Genomic DNA, 23,299 nt, shown 5'->3' with positions numbered 1-23,299 from the left:
AAAAAATCCAATGACGGTAAAATCCAAATGTAAAACTCCAAGAAAGTTTTATATAGATAGATAGATGACGATGATTGCAACGTCTTGTCAGACGAGAGCCACTCCCTCAGACATTTAAAATCCATGAGCCAAATGCCTGAGGGAGTATCTATACAAAGATGATGTTACAGAGTCTTAGCTTTGTACGACAGCTAAGTTTCTCTCTCGGTTCAGAATGTTGAGATCCAGCAACAAGCAAGAGCAAGATAGCCAGCAACAAATTAAACTGCAGACCAGCTTAATGCGGGTACTGGTCTCCCGCTTTATGGTTTTTTACATCAGAGATTTGCTTCTCCTAGAAAGGTTGCCTTTACCACGGCTTACGGGAGCCCTCTCCACCCCAATACACATATACAATACACACAAATATACACGGTGTATAGATTAATATACACCGTGTATAGATAGATAGATAGATAGATAGACACATACATACATACATACATATAGACCTTCAAATCAATTATCGTTATTACAAATAATTATAATTATCGTTTATTAATTTATTTTATTTTATTAACTTTTTATTTTTTTTACTGTTTTACTTCTTTACATTTTTTGTTTTATTCATTTATTTCTACTTTACTATTATTACCAATTTAAATTATTTTTGTTGTTATTGTAAGCTGTACACGAATAATCAATATAATGTGATTATTACCAATTATTGTCAGTATCGCAGTTACTAACCTTTTTATTTTGTATTTCTCGTTCTTTCTATTATTCATTATTTTATCACTATTAATAATTAGATCTTATCATTGATTATTTTAATTAATTAAATATATTTCAAGGTTATTATAATAATTTTTCTTTTTGCATAGGCATCACCACTTATCAAGGCCCAGAGGCCACTCGTGGATAAGGGTTAAAGATTGTACAGTAGTCAATCGTTAGTAATGGAAATTCGGTAAATTTGTTAACTTAAGTGGAACGGCTCATCAAGAACTTGTTTGCGTTGGACTTTTTAAGACAATCAGATTGTAGTCAGCTGGAAAGCAGCAAAACGGAAGACAGTTCCACAGGCGTGCACTTCTAACAAAGAAGTTTTGTTCATGGAATCTACATTTAGGTTTAGGGCACAGATAAAGAGCAGGGGAAATTATTGATAGTGTTTTCAGCTAGACGAGTATTTCTTGTGAAAGTTTGGCGAGAGGCAACCATAGATTGAAGCTCAGTCGAGTACTTGCCATGAAAATAACGATAAAGCAGAGACAAACTCGTAACATCTCTTCTGTGAAAAGGACATCCCGTACCAGCCTACGAAGTCTATTTTGAACTCTATCAAGGCAGGATAAGTCCTTTCTAGCAGCTCTTGGCCAGATGTGGCAACAGTACTCCATCCTTGGACGTGCCTGGCTCTTATATAGGTAGAGAATTGCATCAGTAGTGAGATATCTACTGGATCGATAGAAGGATCCAACCATTTTTCAGCAGCTTTGGCAACGGATTTGATGTATGTGTTCTATTTCGGATCAGGAGTAAAAGTCAAGCCCAGAAGCTTGTCAAAACAGGAGGCCTCCCCAAGACGAGAGCCATTCATTTCAATTGATGCCAGATGGGGATCAGAGCGTTAATGATGTAAACATAAAAGCTTAAGAGAGGGGGAGGAGGAGAGGAGCGGAAGGAGGGGAAAAAGTAAAAAAGAATGTTTTTAAATATTATTATTTATATTGTATTTTTTCTATTTTCTTTTCTTCCTTGTCTTATAATCTTTTTATTAATGTCTGTAGCGATGGTAGTGGGAGATGACAACGTAAGTGGTTCATTTTTGACCATGACAAATTCGAGGAAATTCAAATTCATTTTTATAACCAAGTAATTGAGATTAATTTTATAGCTCCTTTTTCACATAGATACTCCAAAATTGTTAACCTGACCCACTTATGCAGCTTGACACAATACGCAGTAGAATGCTAATGTCTCAGTTGCGTCCAGTGTCAGGGACTGTCACACACGCATACATCTTCCTTGATCTCTACAATTATATAAATGTAACTTTGTCTATGTGTGTGTGAGTTATTTCCTTATAGACTCTGAAACTGCCAAACAGATTTTCTGTAAAATTTATAGGAAACTAGTGTATAAGTCTGGGAGTGATCTTAGTTAAGTTTTGTCCCAGAATAGCCTCAATAATTACTGATAATTGAAACCGTTATTTTAATTTATCTATCATCAGTAAAGCCATTTTTTCCATGTCGTCGCTTAGCAACAATGACAGAAAACAGGCCGTGAAAATTCTTCTGTGGTAAGTTGATAGCGTGTTATTTTTATTAAAAAAATTTTTTTTTTTGCATGATGTGGTCTGTTGGTTCAAACTCCGCTCGTAAATTTCCTTTCTTTTCTTTTTTTTCATTAACTGCAAAGAATTTTATAAGACTTGAAAATTTACGTTTTTTTCGGTTTTGTTTTTTGCATGACGTGGTTTGTAGGTTCAAACCCTGCACGTACATTTCTTAATGTTTTTTTTTTGTTAAGTTTATATAAAATAATTTTATAAAAGAAATAGTAGGTTCTCTAGAGTGCAATGTAGAATAACATATATTTTGGACTAAGTTACTGCATGGAGACATGTGAAGCTTTCTCCCCGGGCGATAATCAGGGAAAGTAGACTGATGATTAAATCTTTCATAAACTGTAAAATTTAGTCACTTCTTTTCTTTATTCATAAATTCAGACAGACCTGATATATACACGAATTGAGGAAGGCATTGAGAGATTTTGATTCTTATCCAAAGAAAAAAAAACAGACTAACTTGACAATGACAGTAAATCATAGTTTAACACAAAGAATTTTATTCTTTTTTTTTTGGGGGGGGGGATTGTTTTAAATTTGTAAGATCTCTAAATATGACAAAGTTTTAAATCTTTTTCTCAAACTGATAAGTTATTGGCAAAAAATATTTCAAGATTTATCTACACTATAATTAGATTTGTTTCCTTTCATAAAAAATATAAATTACCAACTCAAGTTGAAGATAGAATAAATGTGATGAATTCATATATTATGGGAAAAGAAGTCACATGTAAAATAAAGCACAGAGAATACGATCTGTATGCTGCCATTATCCATTGTAAGATCGTATGTAATTCTGTCTGTAATGGGTATTCCCGTTAGTTTCAACATACGAGGTCCGCCACAACAACTAAGTTGTTCAGAAATCCACATAGACGGTTTGTTTATAGTGGTGAAGGTTTTGTGTAGAACCATCCATACTTTTTGGTATTACTGCTAATATCAATCGATGCAACAGCTGCCACAAGACAAAGCGCACAGTAGACCTCAAAGTTTTTCATGTCTTAATGAAGACTGGGAGTCCATGCTTCCCAGCGGATTAAATGTGGCCCCAGATACCAACTATGAAATCTCTGCATTCAGAGAGAGAGAGAGAGAGAGAGAGAGAGAGAGAGAGAGAGAGAGAGAGAGAGAGAGAGAGAGAGAGAAAATGATGTGTGTGTACACGATTCTTGTGATTTTGTATTAAAACTGCATTTATGAATTCAAATACTTGATTGACCGTTTCGTTGATGCATGAACAACCAATATAAATTTATACAGGGTGAACAGAAAGTCCTTGGACCAATTCAAAAGTGGTTTATTAATAGAAAATTACAAACATATAAATTAAACATGAATGAAAATTATGAGTTAGGAAACCAAGAATAAATTCAAATTATTTATTTTCAATGTGATGTCCCTTCCTTTCGATTAGACGTTTAATTCTCTGTTTGAAGTTACCAACCGAGGCATGCAGCGTTTCCTGAGGTATTTTAGCCCATTCACTCAGAAGAGATGTCTTCAAAGCATCAACACTTGGATGAGCAACAGAACAGACCTTTGCCTCCAACAAAGACCACACCGAAAAAGCCATGGGATTCAAATCAGGCGATGCAGGAGGCTACATCTCCTTACTCCAGAATCTTAGAAAATGACGTTGGCACCAGTCTTGAGTTTTCTGGAGGTGTGGGATGGTGCTCTATCTTATTGGAAGGTTAAAGGCTGATCTTTGAAGTGTTTCTTCATCTCTTCAAGTGCTGGAACTAAAATATCGTTAATGTAGCGATCTGTGTTGATGTTAACCCCCTGCTCCACGAAAATCAGAGGGACTTCCAAGATTTGGAGACTGCAGCCCACACCATGAGGGAAGACGGCTTTTGTCGGCGGACAACTATTCTCACGGAGTCATCAATGCCTGCTGAAGATTTTGCGTAAACTTTGTCGTTCTGATTGTTAACAGTGGCTTCAATTGTGAAAGAGTTTTTCATCAGAAAAAACGATCTCTCGCTCTGCCGTGCCAGCCTTCAGTTCTCCAAGAAGAAGCTTTGCTCTTTCAAGTCTCTTGTGCTTTTGGGCAGGTGTGAGGTACTGTCTCTTTCTCATCTTGTAGGGGGACAACTGGAGATCTTTTTTACGATGGTTCTCATCGAGTTCACAGTCACATTCATGTCTGTAGCCATTTGTCTTGCAGATCTCTTCGGGTTCCTCCTTACCCTCTCTCGGACAGCTTTAATCACCTTCTTTGTTCGAGCAGTGCGAGGTCTTCCACTCCTAGGACGGTCTTCAGATGTACCACGTTCCTTAAATCTGTTCACAACATGGTACACGGTGGATTTAGCCACTTTCAAGAGTTTAATAATTTCTGAGTTTGTCCTTCCCGCGCAATGAAGCTGAATTATGGCCTCTCGTTTGCTCATTTTTCTGAAAGTTTAAACACAATTATTTTTATATTTTTGTTGAAAATAATTATATCAATAGTTAGACTAAATACTTACTTTTTTCGAAAAGAGAAAAAATGATTTTAACAATATTTAATTTTAAAACTAAAAATGGTCCAAGGACTTTCTGTTCACCCTGTATATTCCGGATTTTCTATAAGTGCGATTCTTCAGAATAAAAGTTTAAGAATCGTGTCCAATGACATCATAAAACGAACAAAAAAAAAAACAATAACAACACTCGCATTGTTGTTCATGAACGTATTTTTACAACAAGAACACAAGATTCTCTATACTCAATATATGTACACACACACACACACACACACACACACACATATACATATATATATATTTCATTATTTTTTTGGGGGGGGGGGGGTACAAAACTTTATTATAGTTCGTTATTTTATTTGAAGGTCTTGGAGACTATTCACGTCCGGTTAAGGAGACCCTCTCCCTGTAAGCAGAATGATTGTCTTTTAGATTTGTCTCTAAGGCGTTTTCTCCCCATATCATAAAGATAGATTTATTTTAGTCGTTCCTCTCATTTTTTATCCCCCCTCCTATAATTTGATTTTATTTTAATCGCTCCCCACGTTTAAATTCGTTTCCCTATAATAATAAAATATTATATATATATAAAAAGAAAACCCTCGATTTGGCTTTTGAAAAGTGAGGGCGAAAACTGGTCAGCCGACGTCACCCCATTGCCTATTTTTTTTTTCTTAACCTTCCTTAAATATTTTCCCCCTGTCCTTCGTTTTATCATAGATAGAAAAAACTCATCTTCCCTTTTTCATAGCTATAATATATAACAGCCGCCCGGCGTTTCCTGGTTGTAAAATACGTTTAAATATGATATTTTAATTTATGGAGCTTTCGTATTATAGGGTCATTCCACTATTAATTATTATATTGTACCATATATATATAATAATGAGTACAAAAGTTTTTAAACAATCATACTTGCAGGTCATCAGCTAGAATCGAAACCAAAACAGTTAGTGCTCCAGCCTTGTTTGTTACCGTCTGAGCTAACAACAAATAGATATAAAATCTTTAAAAGAGAGATATTATAGGGTAGAAAATAGCTTACTGTTATAGACATTCCCAATCCTTCATCAGCAGATTTCTGTAGATGGACTTTTCGTACATCTCCAAGACCATGGCGTTTTTTCAGCGACAAGAAATCCTGAATAAAAAATACATAAATAAAGCAATTAAATAAATGCAAATTATTGAATACATAATAGTAAATGTCAGCTAAAAGCAATACCTTGCATTTAGTTTCATTATTTGTATCTGCTTTCAAAATTTGTTTGAGAAATAAAGTAATTGATTTGGATATCCATTTCCATTATTGAAAGCAAACAAGAGAGAGGGGGTGAGAAACAAGCTGATTGTTAGATAAATAATATCTTTCTCGTTTGTTAAAGAAGATGATTCTTTACAATCTTATACAAAGGGTAGTTGTTGTTTTTTTTTTTTTAATTTTACTTTAGTTTTAAGAGATCAAGGGGCTCCCTCCTGGAGTTAACACTTACTTCCATTATGATTTAAATTTATATCAGAGGGCTCTTTTAAACATAGACGCTGTTCTCTATGGTTGCTATTTGTATTTCATTACAGCTTGGTCTTCCAAGGATTGCTTTTAAGTATTTCTGAAGATTCTTTTTCATTAAACCAGTTGCTCCTATCTCAACCGGTATAATGTTTATTTCTTTCAAAGACAATGTCGTTTTTAGATCATTTTTTAGGTCCTGATATTTTGCTATCTTTTCCCATTCAGCTCTATTAAGGCCAAAATCATTTCGGACTGTGACATCGATAATGAGTGCAGTTCTTTCGGGCTTGTTTCATATTACAATATCTGGTTTGATGGCCTTGTCTTTTATGCATCTGCCCGCCTGCATGTCTTTGTCAAAGAACACTGTCACTTTTCCATTTGATGTTATCGGTGGTGGTTCATGTTCTCAGACGTTCGACAATCTGTCAAGTTGCATCTCTCCACGGATCTTCCAATGGAGGTATTTACATACTTTGTTGTGACGGACAGTTTAAGGGCCATCTACTAATAACACTATGCATCCCGACATTAGGTGACTTGGGCTCTCAATCGCTGAGTTACAAAACCTGCACTGGCCATTTGCCAGTCATTTTTTTAAAATCCATTTGTGAGTAAGCCCTGATTTTGACTGACTACAATGAGTTTTTCTTCATCAAATGGAAATCTCCCGCTCTTGAGCCATTTGAGCGAAGCAACACTGTCTATATATATTCCTGGTTGCCTGTATGTATGTATGTATGTATGTATGTATCTATATTCTACCTTCTGTGTATTTGGGATTGTTTTACTCTTTTATTCATGTTGAATTCACCTATTCGAAACAACCATCATCGTCCTCGTCATGAACGTTGTGGATTTGTGCCGTTATAAACGCGTTTTCATTTTAAAAGCTGTACAACCGGCGAAGCGAACGTCTCTCTATTCTATGTTCTTTGTATTTGGGGTTGTTTTACTCTTTTATTCATGTTGAATTCACCTATTCGTAACAACCATCATCGTCCTCGTCATGAACGTTGTGGATTTGTGCCGTCATGAACGCGTTTTCATTTTAAAAACTGTACAACCGGCGAAGCGAACGTCTCTCTATTTTATCTTCTGTGTATTTGGGGTTGTTTTACTCTTTTATTCATGTTGAATTCACCTATTTGTAACAACCATCATCATCGTCGTCATAAATGCTCCTTCATATATATTCTACATGTACGTATATGTGTACGTGTGTGTGCATATGTATGTACATGCGTGTATGTATGAATGTTTGAGTGTATGTGCATGTTGTCATGTGTGTTTGTTCTTGCGTATGTATGTTTGCGTGCATCTGTTTGTATGCATGCTTGTATGTGTAGGTGTATATGTTTATTTCGATATGTGTGTGGGATGGAGAGGACTCCCCAAAGCCCTGTTAAGGCAACCCCTCTGGGTAAAGCAAATCTCTGATTAAAAAAAAAAATACATAAAGCGGAAGACCAGTACCCGCATTAAGTTGGTCTGCAGTTTAATTTGTTGCTGGCTATCTTGCTCATGCTTGTTGCTGGATCTCAACATTTTGAACCGAGAGAGAGACTTAGCTGTCGTACAAAGTTAAAACTCTGTAACACCATCTTTGTATAGATACTTCCTCAGGCATTTGTCTATAAAAATTGTCCGTGGTGATAGAAAAAGTGTCATGTGTGTAGCCCTGAAATGCTGGAAGCATGTAATAATTGATCTTCCATCATTCTATATATGCATATGTGTGTGTATGTATGTATGTATGTATGTATGTTAATATATGTACTAATGTATGCATGTGTATGTATACCTATTTGTATATGTATGTATATATGTATGTGTGTATATATTTTTATTTATTTATTTATTGTGTATACATGTTTATGTGTGTTTGTATGTATATACGTATATATATATTTGTGTGTATGTATATGTATATATGCATATATATGTATGTGTTGGTATATGTAGGTAACTTTATGTGTATGTATGTATATGTGCATACATGTGTACGTATATGTATGTGAATATGTATGTATATGTGTGTATGTATTTGTATATGATAGTATATAGGTGTATGCATATATATGTATATGTGTGTGCATGTGTGTATGTATATGTTTGTATGTATGTGTTATATGTATTGTGTATGTATGGATGTGTGCATGTGCGTATGTTTATGGGTATGTATGTGTGTGTATATGTATATATATGTATGTATGCCAAGGACCGTCTTCAATGACATGTCTGCTTGAGCATGTGAATTCGCTGGCAGGACTAAAAAAAAAAAAAGGTTATCTTTGGGCTCATAGACTTTCAGTGACTGAGGGAGTGGCACTCGTCTGACAAGACGTTGCAATCATCATATACTCATCATGTATGTATGTATGTATGTATGTATGTATGTCCAGCTAAAACTCTAAAATTTCAAAACAAAGACTCACAAAGTTGCTATATCTTTTATTGCTGTTGGCCAGAATAAATAATATCTAAATTTTAGAAGAAAAAAATCACATTCATTGATACTAAACTGGCGAAGATATTGTCAGGATTATCGATTTTCATTTATTTTATGTACTTATTAAAGGATTTACATTCCTTATTTCTTGAGATATCTGTAAAAATCATAGGTTGGTATGTGCATGTGTGAGTGTGTATCCAGCGAAAGGAATTGGCTGGATTATGGGAGGCAAGGAGAGGGGGAACCGGGGAACCGGAAAAAAAAAAAAAAGAGAAAGGTAAAAAGATATAAGTTTTAATATGATGCACTTTTGCTTCGGGGCAATGCTGAGTAGCTCTGCTAGTCATATATATGAAGCAAAGCTAGCCACAATGTGGATCTGTTAACAGTTAATAGATGCAGTAATGGATCAATGATCGATATTTCCAACCTAACACATATCTGACCAATGATTTTACATTAATAAACGTATTTTGAATGAATTTTATTGAAAACATAATCCATTTTTAATTTTAGTGATATAAATAATAGGAGGCGAGATTAAATATCCACCTACAGAAATAAGGACTTCTTTGTTTCTAATTCACAAATGGATTTTTTTAATTAAATGGCATTTTTGTCTTTGTAGTATATGCCCATTGCAAAAAAAAAAGTGCCGCTTTTAAAAGGGTAAAGTAAATAGATTATTTGGTGCTGCTGCAGTATTTCGATTTTAGCTCTTACGATATAGAATATCGTAAGAGCAAAAATCGAAATACTGAATTACAAGTAAAAAAAAAAAAAATGGTATCTCCGTTATTGTCACGTCGCTAATAGTAATATTTCCAAAAATTAGAGAAAACGATCAGGCAGAAAAATAATTACTAATGTAAAAAGAAATTGTGAAATCGAGCGAGATCGAGAGAAAAGTCGACAAATTCAGTTACAACTAAGTTACTTCCCCTTTTTGCTTACGTCACGTGACGCAATATCAATTCAAAATGTCGGACACATTTGCCCCCCATATAACTTTTATCGAAAACTGGTTTTCATTAATAATTATTTTTCCACAATATCGTTTTCGTAGTTTCTGGATATGTAACTATTTGCGACATAACAATTACATGGGTACCATTTTTTATTTTTTTTTTTACATGATATTAAATATTTTGGTTTTCGAATTTCGCTCTTAGATATAGAAGCCCCGATTATTTTTATCAAAAAAATAAAGTAAATTGTATTTTCAATTAAGTTCCATATTCTAAGTAGAACACAGTTGTTTTCATTTCAATTACATTTCATATCGCGTGTACGCCGCCGGCATTGTCTCTTCATTTTCTCTTTTTAACACTTTCGTTATTAATTCAAGATGATTTCCAACAACATAAACTCCAGTTAATATCTTTATATTGCTAAAAATTGTCTGAACACCTTTAATGTCCTCGCGAGTTGTGGACGCACAAAAAGTTATTAATCGTTAATTTAAACTTCTATGATAAACAATTTTGAAATTAGTAAAAAAACAGGATCGATGAATGTATTTATTAAAAAATGGGAATAATAAAAAATACGTTTTCAAATAAGTTCCATATTCAATGCAGAAAGAAGTTGTTTCATTTAGTTATTTCTCATCGGAATAAAATTTAGTTCTAGTCAGAATTTGAGCTTACAGTTTTTTTTTTTTTTTTTTTTTTTACACAGGAATCACCACTTATCAAGGGCCAGAGGCCACTCGAGGATAAGGGTTAATGGGTATACATTAGTCAATGTGATTATAGCTTAGTAACCATAAGTAGTGGGAATTTTGTAAATTGGATTACTTAGGGACGGTTCATCAAGAACTTGTTTACATTGGACTTGAAGACAGTCAGATTGTAGCTAGCTGGAAAGCAGGCAATCAGAAGAGAATTTCACAGGCGTGCTTTTTAAGAAAGAAGCTTTGTTCATGGAATCAACATTTAGGTTTAAGCATAGATAAAGAGGGTGGGAAGTTATTGATAGTGGTTTTGGCTAGACGAGTGTTTTTCGTGAAAGTCTAGTGAGGGGGGTCCAGAGATCGAAGTTCAGATGAGCACCTGCCATAAAAATAACGATAAAGCAGGGACAGGCTCGCTACGTCTCTTCTGTGGGAAAGGGGTTGCAGAGAAGAGAAAAGGGCATCCCCCACTAAGCTACGAAGTCTATTTTGAACTCTGTCAAGGAAGGATAAGCTGCTTCTAGCAGCCCCTACCCAGATGTGGCAACAGTACTCCATCGTTGGCTGTACCTGGCTTTTATATAGGTAGAGAATTGCATCAGGAGTGATTTTGTTACTGGAGCGGTAGAAGGTTCCCACCATTTTTCCAGCGATCTTGGCAATGGATTTGATATATGTGTTCCATTTCAGATTGGGAGTAAAGGTCAAGCCCAGAAGCTTGTCAAAACATGAAGCCACTCCAAGACGAGAGCCGTTCATTTCGTGTATTACAACATAAAAAAAAATGCATAAAATAGAAACTCCATTTAACACAAGAAAAACTATGAACATTTTAAGGGTTTGAGTAACTTTTATCAATAATAAAAGACTAGATTGAATGTGCGTGTTCCAAAAAAGTTCAGTTTCATGGTCATCATTAGGGTTATGACAACAGCATATTATTTTCATTGTTTTGACTCTCGAGTATATATCCGACACAGACACAGTTAATCAACCGAGAACCACATATAAAGCATATATCAACAGATACACACTCGAGAGTCAAAACAACAAAAAGAATATGCTGCTGTAGCCCTAGTCATCACCTTTCAAAATAATACAAAGTAAGATGTTAATTTTATTTTATTTCGGACTATTAGTCTCATCTTTATTAGTTGTTGTTTTTTTTGTTTTTTTTTTAAACATATAATGCTCATCTCAAAATAAATTTCCAATTAAGGAATAATATATATATACAGAGTAAGATGTTGGAATAAATGGAGGAAAAAAGGGAGAATGTTCATAAAGAGTACCTATTCCTTGTTTCTTTTTGTTATTTGAGTAGCGGTCACAGAGAGGGGTGTTTTCCAGCTTTAACACTGAAAGGGGAGATAACTTATCGCTTGACTGCACTTGTTTCCTTGGTCTTGTTTCTTTCTCTCTACTTGTTTGCAAAAATCTTGGGTTTGTATTTCTCCTTGCCGGCTCCCACAGGCACGTTGGTTGTTCAATCTTATTTTTTAGCGTGCTTCGCTCCCATTGGTTAATTAATTTTTTTATTATTTTTCTCTTTTTGACCGGATGGTTGTGTGGAGCCTATGTATAGTGACAGCCGAGGAGTCAACATCCGGTTGGGAGTTTTATTACCTTCATGAATACCCACAAGCTCTGGTATTAACATTATATTGAAATGTGATCCCCATCTGCCACCAATTAAAATAGATGGCTCTTGTCTAGGGGAAGTTCCATGTTTTCATAAGCTTCTGAGATTGACCTTTACTCCTGATCTGAAATGGAACACATACATCAAGTCAGTTGCCAAGGTCGCTGGAAAAATGGCAGGATCCTTCTACCGCTCCAGAAGATATCTCACTGCTGATGCAATTCTATATATATAAAAGCCAAGTACGTCCAAGGATGCAGTACTGCTGCCATATCTGGACAGGAACTGCTAAAAACAGTCTATCCTGCCTTGACAGAGTACAAAATAGGTTTCATGGCTTAGTGGGCGATGCCCTTTTCTCTTCCCTGCAATTTCTCTCCCACAGGAGAGACGTTGCGAACCTGTCTTTGTTTTATTGTTACTTCCATGGCAAATGCTCGTCTGAGCTCCAATCTCTGGTACCCCCTCGCCAATCTTTCACAATAAATACCGGTCTAGCTGAAACCACTGTCAAAAATTTTCCCCACTCTTTATCCGTGCCAAAACTAAAACATAGATTCCATGAACAAATCTTCTTTCTTAGAAGTGCAAGCCTGTGGAACTCTGTTCCGTTTGCCTGTTTCCCACCTGACCACAACCTGGATGTCTTCAAGTCCAGCATAAACAAATTCCTGATGAACCGCCTCCTTAAGTAAAACACTTTATCAAATCTCCAATACTAACGTACTGTACATGCAATAACCCTTATTCCCGGGTGGCTTCTGGGCATAGATAAGTGATAACTACATTATAAAAAAAAAAGCCAGAGCTTTGCCTGTCAAGGGGTCAAAGTTCAACGATTTCACCTTTGAAAACTCTACCGAACTCCTCCGCCAATTTTGGGTCTAAACACTTGAAAGTTTAAATGTAGGTTACTTGGATATGGATCTAACTTTATAATTTATTTGAGCCCCAAAAAATAAATGTTAAGGGGTAAAAATTAGGGTCAAAGTTTTAAAAAATTTGACCTTTCTGGTCTCTACCAAATTACTCAGCCAATTTCTGGTCTAAACATTTGAAATTTTACATAAACTGTATTCAGAGATAGGCAAACTTTTTAATTGGTTTGGGTCAAAAATTTGGGTTGAAAATAATTTCTTAATGTTTGTTTTCGTTAACTGGAAAGAAGTTTATATAAAATAATGTGTGTGTGTGTGTGTGTGTGGACCTGGGAGTAAAGTTTAAAAAATTTGATCTTTGTGGTGTCTACCAAACTACTGAGCCAATTTTGGGTCTAAACATTTGAAATTTATACATAACGGGTATTCAGACATGCGACAAGCATTTTAATCAGTTTGGGGACGAAAATTTCTCTGCCAAAAGGTCAAAGTTGAAAGAGTTGACCTTTGCAGATTCTACCAAATTCCTTTGCCAATTTTGGGTCTAAAGACTTGAAATTTTAGATGTAAGTAATTTGGACATGGGTAAAACTTTTTATTTTGATTTGAGACAAAAATAATAAATGTTAAGGGGTCCAAATTGAGGTCAAAGTTAAAAAACATTGACTTCTGCGATCTCTACGAAATTACTCAGACAATTTTTGGTCTAAACATTTGAAATCTTGCATAAAGTGTATTCACACGTAGGGCAAGTTATGAACAGTACATAGGGCCCGAGCAAAGCCGGGCTGAACTGCTAGTTTATAAAAAAAAATAGATGACTTAAGTGCCATCAGCTATAATCGAAACTGAAACAAAAACTTATGACGAATTCTTGGTCAAATTATTTATGACAAGAAATGTAAGTACATAATAATAAAACGACCCGAATGTAAGTGTTACACAAAAAATAACACACACGCTATCGTATTATATAGAGATTATAATTAATTTTTAAAACGAGACCAGTTTTCTTTTTAATTTTCATATATTTGTAAACGAGAGTGAAAAAAAATTTTTTTAGTTATTGTTAAATCTATTAACAAACTTAAGATAAAGGTGATAATATTATTACAATGAAATCATATTAATTATTACAATGCCAGATATGACTCCCCCCCCCCACAAAAAACAAAACCAAAAAAAAAAAAACAGATAAGATTATTCTAGTCGAATTTAAATGACATTTTAATTAATTAAAAAAAAAAAATTGGGTGCTAATTAATGTATATGAAAAAAGAAAAGTTAGACCGTGGATTTGAGACCATTCTAAATTCCCCCAAGTTCACCTGTCTTTTGACCAGTAATTTAGTGCCGTGGTATTACCACCTTCAATTTTTTTCACACGTAAAACAACGTTAGGAGTTCATGTAATAGCATGGTACTAAATTGCTGACCGCTTGAAAAGTGAATTTGGGATGCTGGAAACCTTCACAGTGGCCTCAAATATACGGTCTAATTTTTCTTCCTACGAGTACATTAATTATATATATATATATATATATATATATATATATATATATATATATATATATATATATAGAGAGAGAGAGAGAGAGAGAGAGAGAGAGAGAGAGAGAAGAAAGTTAAGTCACAGAGTAGCTGATTAAGTTAATTGTCTACTTAAATATTACAGTGAGATAATATTTCCAAGACGATCCTAGCCAAAAACGTAAAGCTCAATATATAAAAATTCGTCCGACCTGGCAGAAATATCCCAGAAACAATTGAACTCATCCTGACGTTGGATTGCCTAGGCTGTATGATATCCTTTGTCCATGACTTTTAAATCCATCCATAGCCCTTGAGCCCCTGGAGGGGCATAGGCCATCTACAACTTTTTGTCGATGTTTTTGTAACAAGGAGTTCTTTTTACAGGGTGAGGGTGCTGGCCCCACGCCCAACCATCCCAGAATTTTACAATTTCTAGTAACAAAACTAATAAATATAATATTAATCTACGTTTGATCTATACAATTATATAAATGCAACTTTGTCTATGTGCGCATAAATTCCTTCCTTATAGATTCCGAAACGCCTGAACAGATTTTCTTTTAAATTTACAGAACTTTAGTGTATAAGTCTGAGAGTGATCTTAGTTAAGTTTTGTCTCAGAATACTCCTGATAATTACCAATAATGGATAATAAAAACAATTATTTTAATTTATCTATCGCCGGTAAAGCTATTTTTTTCCATGTCGTCGCTTAGCAACAATGATAGAACAATGGGCTGTGAAAATTCTACTGTGTGTAAGTTGATAGCGTCTTTTTTTTTTCTTGCATGATGTGGTCTGTAGGTTCAAACTCCACATGTAAATTTCTTAATTCTTTTTTCATTAACTGCAAAGAATTTTATTAGACTTGAAAATTTACATGATTTTTTCTTTTTGCATGATGTCTGTAGGTTCAAACCTTGTACGTAAATTTTTTAATTTTATTTTTTCGTTAACTGGAAATAAGTTTATATAAAATAATTTTATAAAAGAAACAGTAGGTTCTCTAGAGTGCAATGTAGAAGAACACATATTTTGAACTGCTACTGCATGGAGGCATGTGAAGCTTCCTTCTGGAAGGATAAGCAACAGACAAGAAGAGATAATTTGTTTTATCCGAGCTACTACTCTAATCTTCGATGTTATTCTCACAATGTTTTGGCTGATGTAACCTACAACCTTCTTCAGGCATATATATATATTGTACTTTCCTTCAGTCTTGACAGACTATGGATACCCACTGTAAGGGTGCCTGTGTGTGGAATTTTTGTGACAAGAGTGGCACAATCTCCAACCACACCTCTCCTGAGTCGGCATCGTTAAATACCAGTTGAAAGTGGAGGTTCAGGAAATAATGTTGAGATAAGCGAAGACCACATACGGCACCTAGAATTCCCAATTGGTCACCCATTTGGTACTAACCAGGCTCAACATTGTTTAACTTCAGTGATCTGACAAGAATCAGTGTGTAAACAAGATTATGCCATATATATATATATATGTGTGTGTGTGTGGGTGTGTGTGATTATTTAATGATTAATATTTAATTATTATCAGCTTATTATTTAATTAATTGGAATTCATTATTGAGATGAGTAATTTGTATTATTTATTTATTTATTTATTGCGGACTATTATCCTCATCTATAAGTTGTTGTTTTTTCAATGTTTTGGGCCCATGGCGCAGTGGATAGAGACGTTGAATCTCTATGGTTATAGGTGAGCATTGTCTGAAGATAGCAGTTTCAATCCTACCCAAAGCCGACCAGAGGCTTAGTTGGCTCAAAACGTGGTGAGACAATAACAACAACTATGGAAAGCAGTAATTGCTGAGAATGCAGTTAGGAGATTCAGGGTTCCTATCCCATTGCAGTTAATGACCTGACGCAGGCCAGAGGAATAGTTGGCCAAAACGTCGTGAAACAACAGCTACAAGATGAGGAGTTACACGATTTGAACTGTAGAACAAGAATCATCTTCAACTCAATTCCGAGCGCCCTAAAAAATGTTGATTAGTTAGTTGTTTTCAGGTTATTTAATGCCACATCCAGTGATTTTGAAGAAAGATTTTTTAATAGAATATATTTGTTTTTTTTCAAGTCAGTTTCTATTTAACCTATAGTTGGGACTCTAACAGGTACTACCACTCCAGGTCAGAGTGGACCTGGGAGCAATGGCAATTAAAGGGTGACTCCACACTCTCCGAAGCCTGCAAGCTGGGTCCTCACCATCGGATATAGTTTAAGGTCATATCCAGGACCCCTAAAAAAGGTGGCGACCTGGAATGGCTATGGACGATATGAAAAATAAATCATATATGTGGCGAATTATGTTGGCGAACAACCAGTCAGCCATCATAACAATCTTCAACAGGAAGGAACTTGCATTTATAGCTTAGATTTGACGGCTTTTATTATTACTTATTAAAGGGCCACTTGTAAGGGAACTACAAATAATTATTTAATAATAAATATTTTATTATTATACGTTTTAGTGTGTGTGTGTGTGTGTGTGTGTGTGTGTGTGTGTGTGTGTGTGTGTGTGTGTGTGTGTGTGTGTGTGTGTGTGTGTGAATTCACTCCTAAGCAAATTAATATAGTTATGAATTTTTGAAATTCAGATATGTATTAATTTGTAAAATGGGCAAACCAAATGAAATCAGTCAATAATTATATCACCAACATCAATGTTAAAATAGTATCCCTGCAAATTATACCCCGGATAGTGGTCCCTTATATCAAAGTGACACTGTGTGTTGTTTGGGGTGAAAATGCAATAAAAAAAAAATAAAATAGGATTATATATTAAATTAGCCTTGTACCAGGCAAGGCATGGTTCATCGTCGGATGTCAAGAGGAAATGACCTTTTGACCTTTAGGAGGCGTCAAATCAAAACCAGAAAATAATCATGTCATTTAAGATCAGGTGTTTTTTTTTTGTTGTTGTTTTTTTTTTTTTTTTGTTGCATGCAGTGGCATTTTGGTTCCAATAAAAGCAGAAACTGATATAGACATGGCCGGAGTCAAGACGACGACGACGACGACGACAACGACGACGACAATAAACGAACGAGCTGTGAGATGATGATTCATTCATCATCAGAAATGAGATGTGCATGAAATTCTCTCTCTCGCTCTCTCTCCCTCTCTCTTTTCTTGCTATCCCCCCTCCCGCTTTTTTTGCTTTCTACTTTATTTTTCACTTTTTGCCCTTATTTCTACTTCTCTTTTACTTTTATCTCTCTCTCTCTCTCTCTGTCCTCTTCATTTTTACCACCTATCTCTTTGTCTCTTTCATTATCTCTCTCTTTCTCTCTCTCTCTCTCTTTATCTTTAAAAACCTCTCTCTTTCTGTTCCTCTTTTTCTATATGAAAGAAGCAACAGCAACAACACATGCATGCTTAAATCAAATCATCATTTCATTATCCGGTCACCATGCCAACATCCTCAGATATGCTAGGAAGAAAATGATTGAGAATGTTGAGAAAAGAAACCGTAGATGCTGTTCCCCCTTTCCTCCCGTAGCGTATATCAAGATAAGTAATTCATATAAATGGTAAATTCAAACGATGGCAATTCCGAATAAATACAAAACAACAGACGAGGAACGATAATTTGCATTATTTGTTTTATCCGAATTACTATTCTAATCTTCGATTATATTCTCAAAACGTTTCGGCCGATGTAACCTACAAGTTTTTTCAGGCATATCTAATTGAACTTGTTGGGAACCTTTCTCTAAAACTCAGGAATCTGTACTGAATTTCAAGCAGAACCTTTTTTATTCAATATATAGAGGCAGTTTGTATTCGTTCTATTAGCCATAACCGAATCTTAAGTAATTCTATTCTTAGGATTGCCCACACTGACGATTGAATCTTCAGCTTAGAGAAGACTGTGGTGTAGTGCTTTATCCATTACGCCATGCGTCTGCAAGTTCAGCAAAAAGGACAAGTGATGTAATTAACAAGAGTACATCCGGATTCCTCCTCAATAAAATATGATTGGTTGGTTAAGTCATAAATACCAAGTGATAGACCAGCTGGAGAAGACGTCAAAGGCCTTATATTAAAAGATATATCAGCTCTGACCCCGAACATTTGTTCAGTAAGGTGACTTAAAAGATTATTAGCCAAAGCCATTCATCTACTTCAAACAAATATCTCTTTTGACGTAACAAGATACACCTGAAGAAGGTTGGACGTTACATCGGTTAAAACGTTGTGAGAATAATATGCAAGATGAGAAATAATCTAAATAATATAAATCTACAGACATCACAAAATTTATAATGATAATTTTTATTAGTACTATGCCTTTGTTTTTCTATTAAAAAAAAAAAAAACTTTTTCAGATCGTTTACATTTTGCAACTATCATCGCACTAATAATGATTAAAAGTTAAAAATTTGGATAAAAAATATGATTTAAAAAAATCAATGAAAATTGAGCACATTTTCAGAAGTTTACCGATGTGGGTTCTGAAATTATCAGAGAATATTTTCACTTGGATCTTATCCATGTTATCTTTCTTGAACCATACCCAGGTTATCTCCCTTGGGTTTTACTGAACAACGGGAGAATGCAATATTATATTTCCGGAATCAAAAAAAATATATATATAAATTCTACCCATGTGTGAATTTAGAGCCGGATATTATTTCTCTTTGTTGGATGAACTTTAAGTCAGTCGGACATCATTGTACTTGCTCATCATCTTTGTATGTTTTTCACATTCCCTTCAGGCGTTTTTTTTTTCATGGTAGTCACCACTTATCAAGGCACAGAAGCCACTCGGGGATAAGGGTTATTGCGTGTACAGTACTCAATGGGATAGTATCATAGTAATCATTAGTATTGGGGATTTGATAAAGTGTCTTACTTAAGGGGGCGGTTCAGCAGGAATTTGTTTATGTTGGACTTTAAAGAATCCAAGTTGTAGTCAGGTGGCAAACAGGCGAACGGAAGAGAGTTCCACAGGCATGCAGTTCTAAGAAAGAAGCTTTGTTCATGGAATCTGCGTTTTGGTTTTAGCACAGTGGGGAAATTTTTTGACACATTATAATCACAGTCATCTTCAGACCATCTTTACTGGTTGCAGCCATAATTTCACAGATAGCATCAATACAATGCGCCCTATTTACTTCTGTATTGCTTGTCCATCTTTCTATTTATTTACCCTGACAATACATGTTCTTTATCGATTGTGTTTGGACAATTAAGAGACCCTTTAATTGTTTCCCACATACAAAATTTAAATTTTATGTGAACAAACATCTCGCTGCTCAAATCCCCACTTATGATGCCCCTATAGGTATTACCCTTAATTCACAATAAGCCTCAATGGCAACGTATCTTGTTTAGAGACGAAGTAAAAAAAAAATTTTTGTTGTAATTTTGTTTTCTTGTGGTTAAAATCGTTACAATGCCATACGTACATACGCTGCATCCAAACTCATGATTCCAAAAGTCTTCTTCTTTGCAAACAAGCTTTTTACCCAAACCAATACGAAATTATTTTCTTATGAGTAATGAAATTTCACATTACTTTATGAGACACGTCATCATATAATCAAGTGTACCATTTTGCTTTAACTTTTTTGCCCATAACTATATCTTATACACGACACAAACTCGTCCAGAAAATTTGAGATCCATTTCTCACTTTTATTACTTATTATGAATGGTGACAAAGCATTTGATCACACTGTCAGGTCGTTTTATTATCGTCTCAATCAAGGCCCAATGGTTTACGTTGTAACGGAAACCTGGTTACCTTCAACCAGTGTTTCAAAATGTTGTTAAGAGCAGCAAAGCTTGGAAAACGTTGTGAGCTGATCTGCTGTAGAGTCACATCAGCATTGGTGAATCTCATCTTCAGATTCACACGGAGAATGATTCCTACACAAACACAATCTTCACTGAAAAGCGTTCAAATTTATTATGAAAAGTTAAAAACAAAATCTGAAGTCAGAAATTAAGACAAAATGCGTGATGTCCACTTGATGCCATTATTAGCTGTGTTTTACACGTCTGATTGAGAAAGAAGTTAAAGTCTAATTTCTATTTTTGCAAGTAGTGAGCCAAACAAGAAGCTTTCCACTTCACAAAGGAAACATGGTAATACCACCACGGCGTTGTTTCAATCAAGACCCAGTGGTTTTAGTTGTGGCGGAAACCTGGTCATCTCTAAACCGTTGTTAAGAGCAACATAGCTTAAAAAACGTTGTGAGCTTAGACGATAGAAGAACAGTAGAATAACGAAATTACTTCCTGTAGAGTCACATCTGACGTCTCAATCAAGGCCCATCTGCATTAGTGAGCCTCATTCATCTTCAGATTTATACGGAGAATGATTCCTACAGGAATACAATCGTCACTGAAAAGTGTTCAAATCGATTATGTCTTTTACACGTCTGATTACTGTCTGTGATGGGATAAAGTCTCATTTCTATTTCTGGAGTGACGTCAGGGAGATAACATAACTATTACAGAAATTAGTGTATTTAACGACACTTTCCTGCTAGGCTGAACATCAGCTTCCATAATTAGCATTTAAAATATTATATATATATATATATATATATATATATATATATATATATATATATAAAATATTTTAAACTTAAATTAACAATTATTCATGGAAAATTAACAATTTGACAAACGCTTGAACATTTACGGATTTTATTATAAATTTGATTATTCAATAATTCACACACAAAGAAATTATTGAAGTCACTTCAAAGCCATAGAAAACTATTAGGTTTTATAAGTTGCCAATCGATTGAACATTTTCAACAATCAACAAAGCAAAAATAATATCTCTCCAAAGGTTAAAAAGGCTTCAGTTGACTGCTCTAATGGAAAATCGTTTTAAAAGAACATGTCCCAATCAAGTGAAAAATGGAGAATATCTGTTGATAAGTTGTATTATTTAAATTATTTGGACCACTGTGTACATCTTGGATGTTATTCTCACAACGTTTCGGACGATGTAACCTCCAAAGTTCTTTCGGTATATCCTTTTGTTATGTCTCACAAAAGAAATATATTCGTTTGAAATAAATGAGTGATCTTGGCTACTGTATTTGGATAATACTCTAGAAAATCGTCTTAGTGAACAGGTGTTTGTGGTCAGAGCTGGTATATCCTTCAACATGAGGCTATTGACGTCTCTTTAAGCTAGTCTATCAGTCAGTATCTATGACATAAGCAGCCAATCATATTTTGGTGAGGAGGAATCCGGATGTACTCATGTCTTCATACTGAACTTGTTATGTAACTGCCAAACTTCTTCGGATGCATCTTTTCAAACTGGGAAATATTTCTTTCAAACGCGACAATCTGTTTGAAATTTCCTATATGAATGGATAGATGTTTTAAGCAAGTTGTAATTGTATTCTTAATATCGTCTGCACTGAGGACTGGACCTTCTAGACACAGAATACTGTTACTTAGAACTGATTATTATTTAACACTTTATCTGCTAAACCATGGACAATTCTAGTTTGGCAGTTCAAATTTATTCTCGTTTTTAAATCTGTAGCCTTCATTTTTAATACCTACAAACACGAGTGTTCCATCCTTCCAGAATACTCAGTGCAAGAAGTTATGATTGCCACTGGTCATTGGATTAGAATTCTTCCATCTTTGTCTCTATTTGCAAGGAACATAACCACAGGGCCACCATTAAGCGCAACGATATTGAAGTCAATTTAAGCATTTATAAACGTTATTATGTATATATAATGTGAATTTAAGCATGTATAAACGTTATTAAGTGTTGAGCAACTGGACGTCACGATCTTGCATGTAGGCCAATTGATCGACTTTTCATTCACAGGCAGTGCTTGCTCAATACTTAATAAACATGTTTCTTAAAGAGGTGGAAATAATTAGAAATAACCATTTTATATATATATATATATATATATATATATATATATATATATATATATATATATATAATTGTAATCTAATCTATTATTTATAATTAATGGTTCCCATTTGCATTAAATTCTATATTAAGTTTACATAGGAGGTCACAGTCAACCAGCATATATGCTGCTTCTTAGAGTCGTTTTACTCTCAGCTGTTTTTCTCTATAATTTTTACTTCGTCTCATAACTATAGATGTTTCCCTCCATATGTACAAGCACATATCTGACTTACCAATGTCTTTACATATTACGGTTTTCCCTGTATTCTTCTAAACTTACTTTAGTATGTGGCATGTCGTGTTTTGTTATTAAGGCTTTCTGGCATCTCTACTGTCTATGGGGTGAGATTTAGCTGCTTCCTGGGTTTGTCAGGAGGTGTTTATGGGGGGGGGTACAAGGGTTAGTAGTTCGTCGGAGCACTTACCACTAAAATACTTGTAAAACAGGCAGAGGGATGCAACATTTCGTCGATGGGACAGAGGGTAAAGCCTAGATAACAGTGCAGGACCTATTAGGTTGGCGACTCTCTTTTGAACCCTGTGTAAGAGTGAGACTCTAATAGCAGATGCACCAGCCCAAATGTGGCGATAATACCTCATACATGGGTAAATGGTGGCTTTGTTGAGGTACAGGATACTCTCAAGCGTAAGTTACTTTCTAGCACGGTAGAGAGAGCTCACCTTCTCTGCAGCAGCCTTAGCAATACCTTCAATGTATCTGTTCCAATTCATGTTCTCTGTGAACGTTAAGCCGAGGAGTTTGAATGAAGTACTTTCAGGTAATGTATTATTAGCTATGACTATCAGTAGTTGAGACATTTTCTTGTAACCATTAAAGGAAAACGTAATTTTG

The 23,299-nt window shown here is 34.9% G+C and overlaps 1 protein-coding gene across 1 annotated transcript in view; it reads right to left on the bottom strand.

Moving 5' to 3' along the window:
• Positions 1–23,299, bottom strand: part of LOC145239829 (Golgi-associated PDZ and coiled-coil motif-containing protein-like) — a 460,043-nt gene that overhangs the window by 67,474 nt on the left and 369,270 nt on the right. The window contains exon 4 of the mRNA XM_080103366.1: positions 5,855–5,950. Within this exon, the coding sequence (XP_079959492.1) occupies positions 5,855–5,950 (96 nt within the window). The remainder of the gene's footprint in view (positions 1–5,854; positions 5,951–23,299) is intronic.

The sequence above is a fragment of the Euprymna scolopes genome, chromosome 19, assembly GCF_053919585.1.
Source record: "Euprymna scolopes isolate OS-2025 chromosome 19, ASM5391958v1, whole genome shotgun sequence".
Lineage (NCBI taxonomy): Eukaryota > Metazoa > Mollusca > Cephalopoda > Sepiida > Sepiolidae > Euprymna > Euprymna scolopes.
Note: the sequence above shows the minus strand (reverse complement) of the source record. Positions and strands in the feature narration are given on the sequence as shown.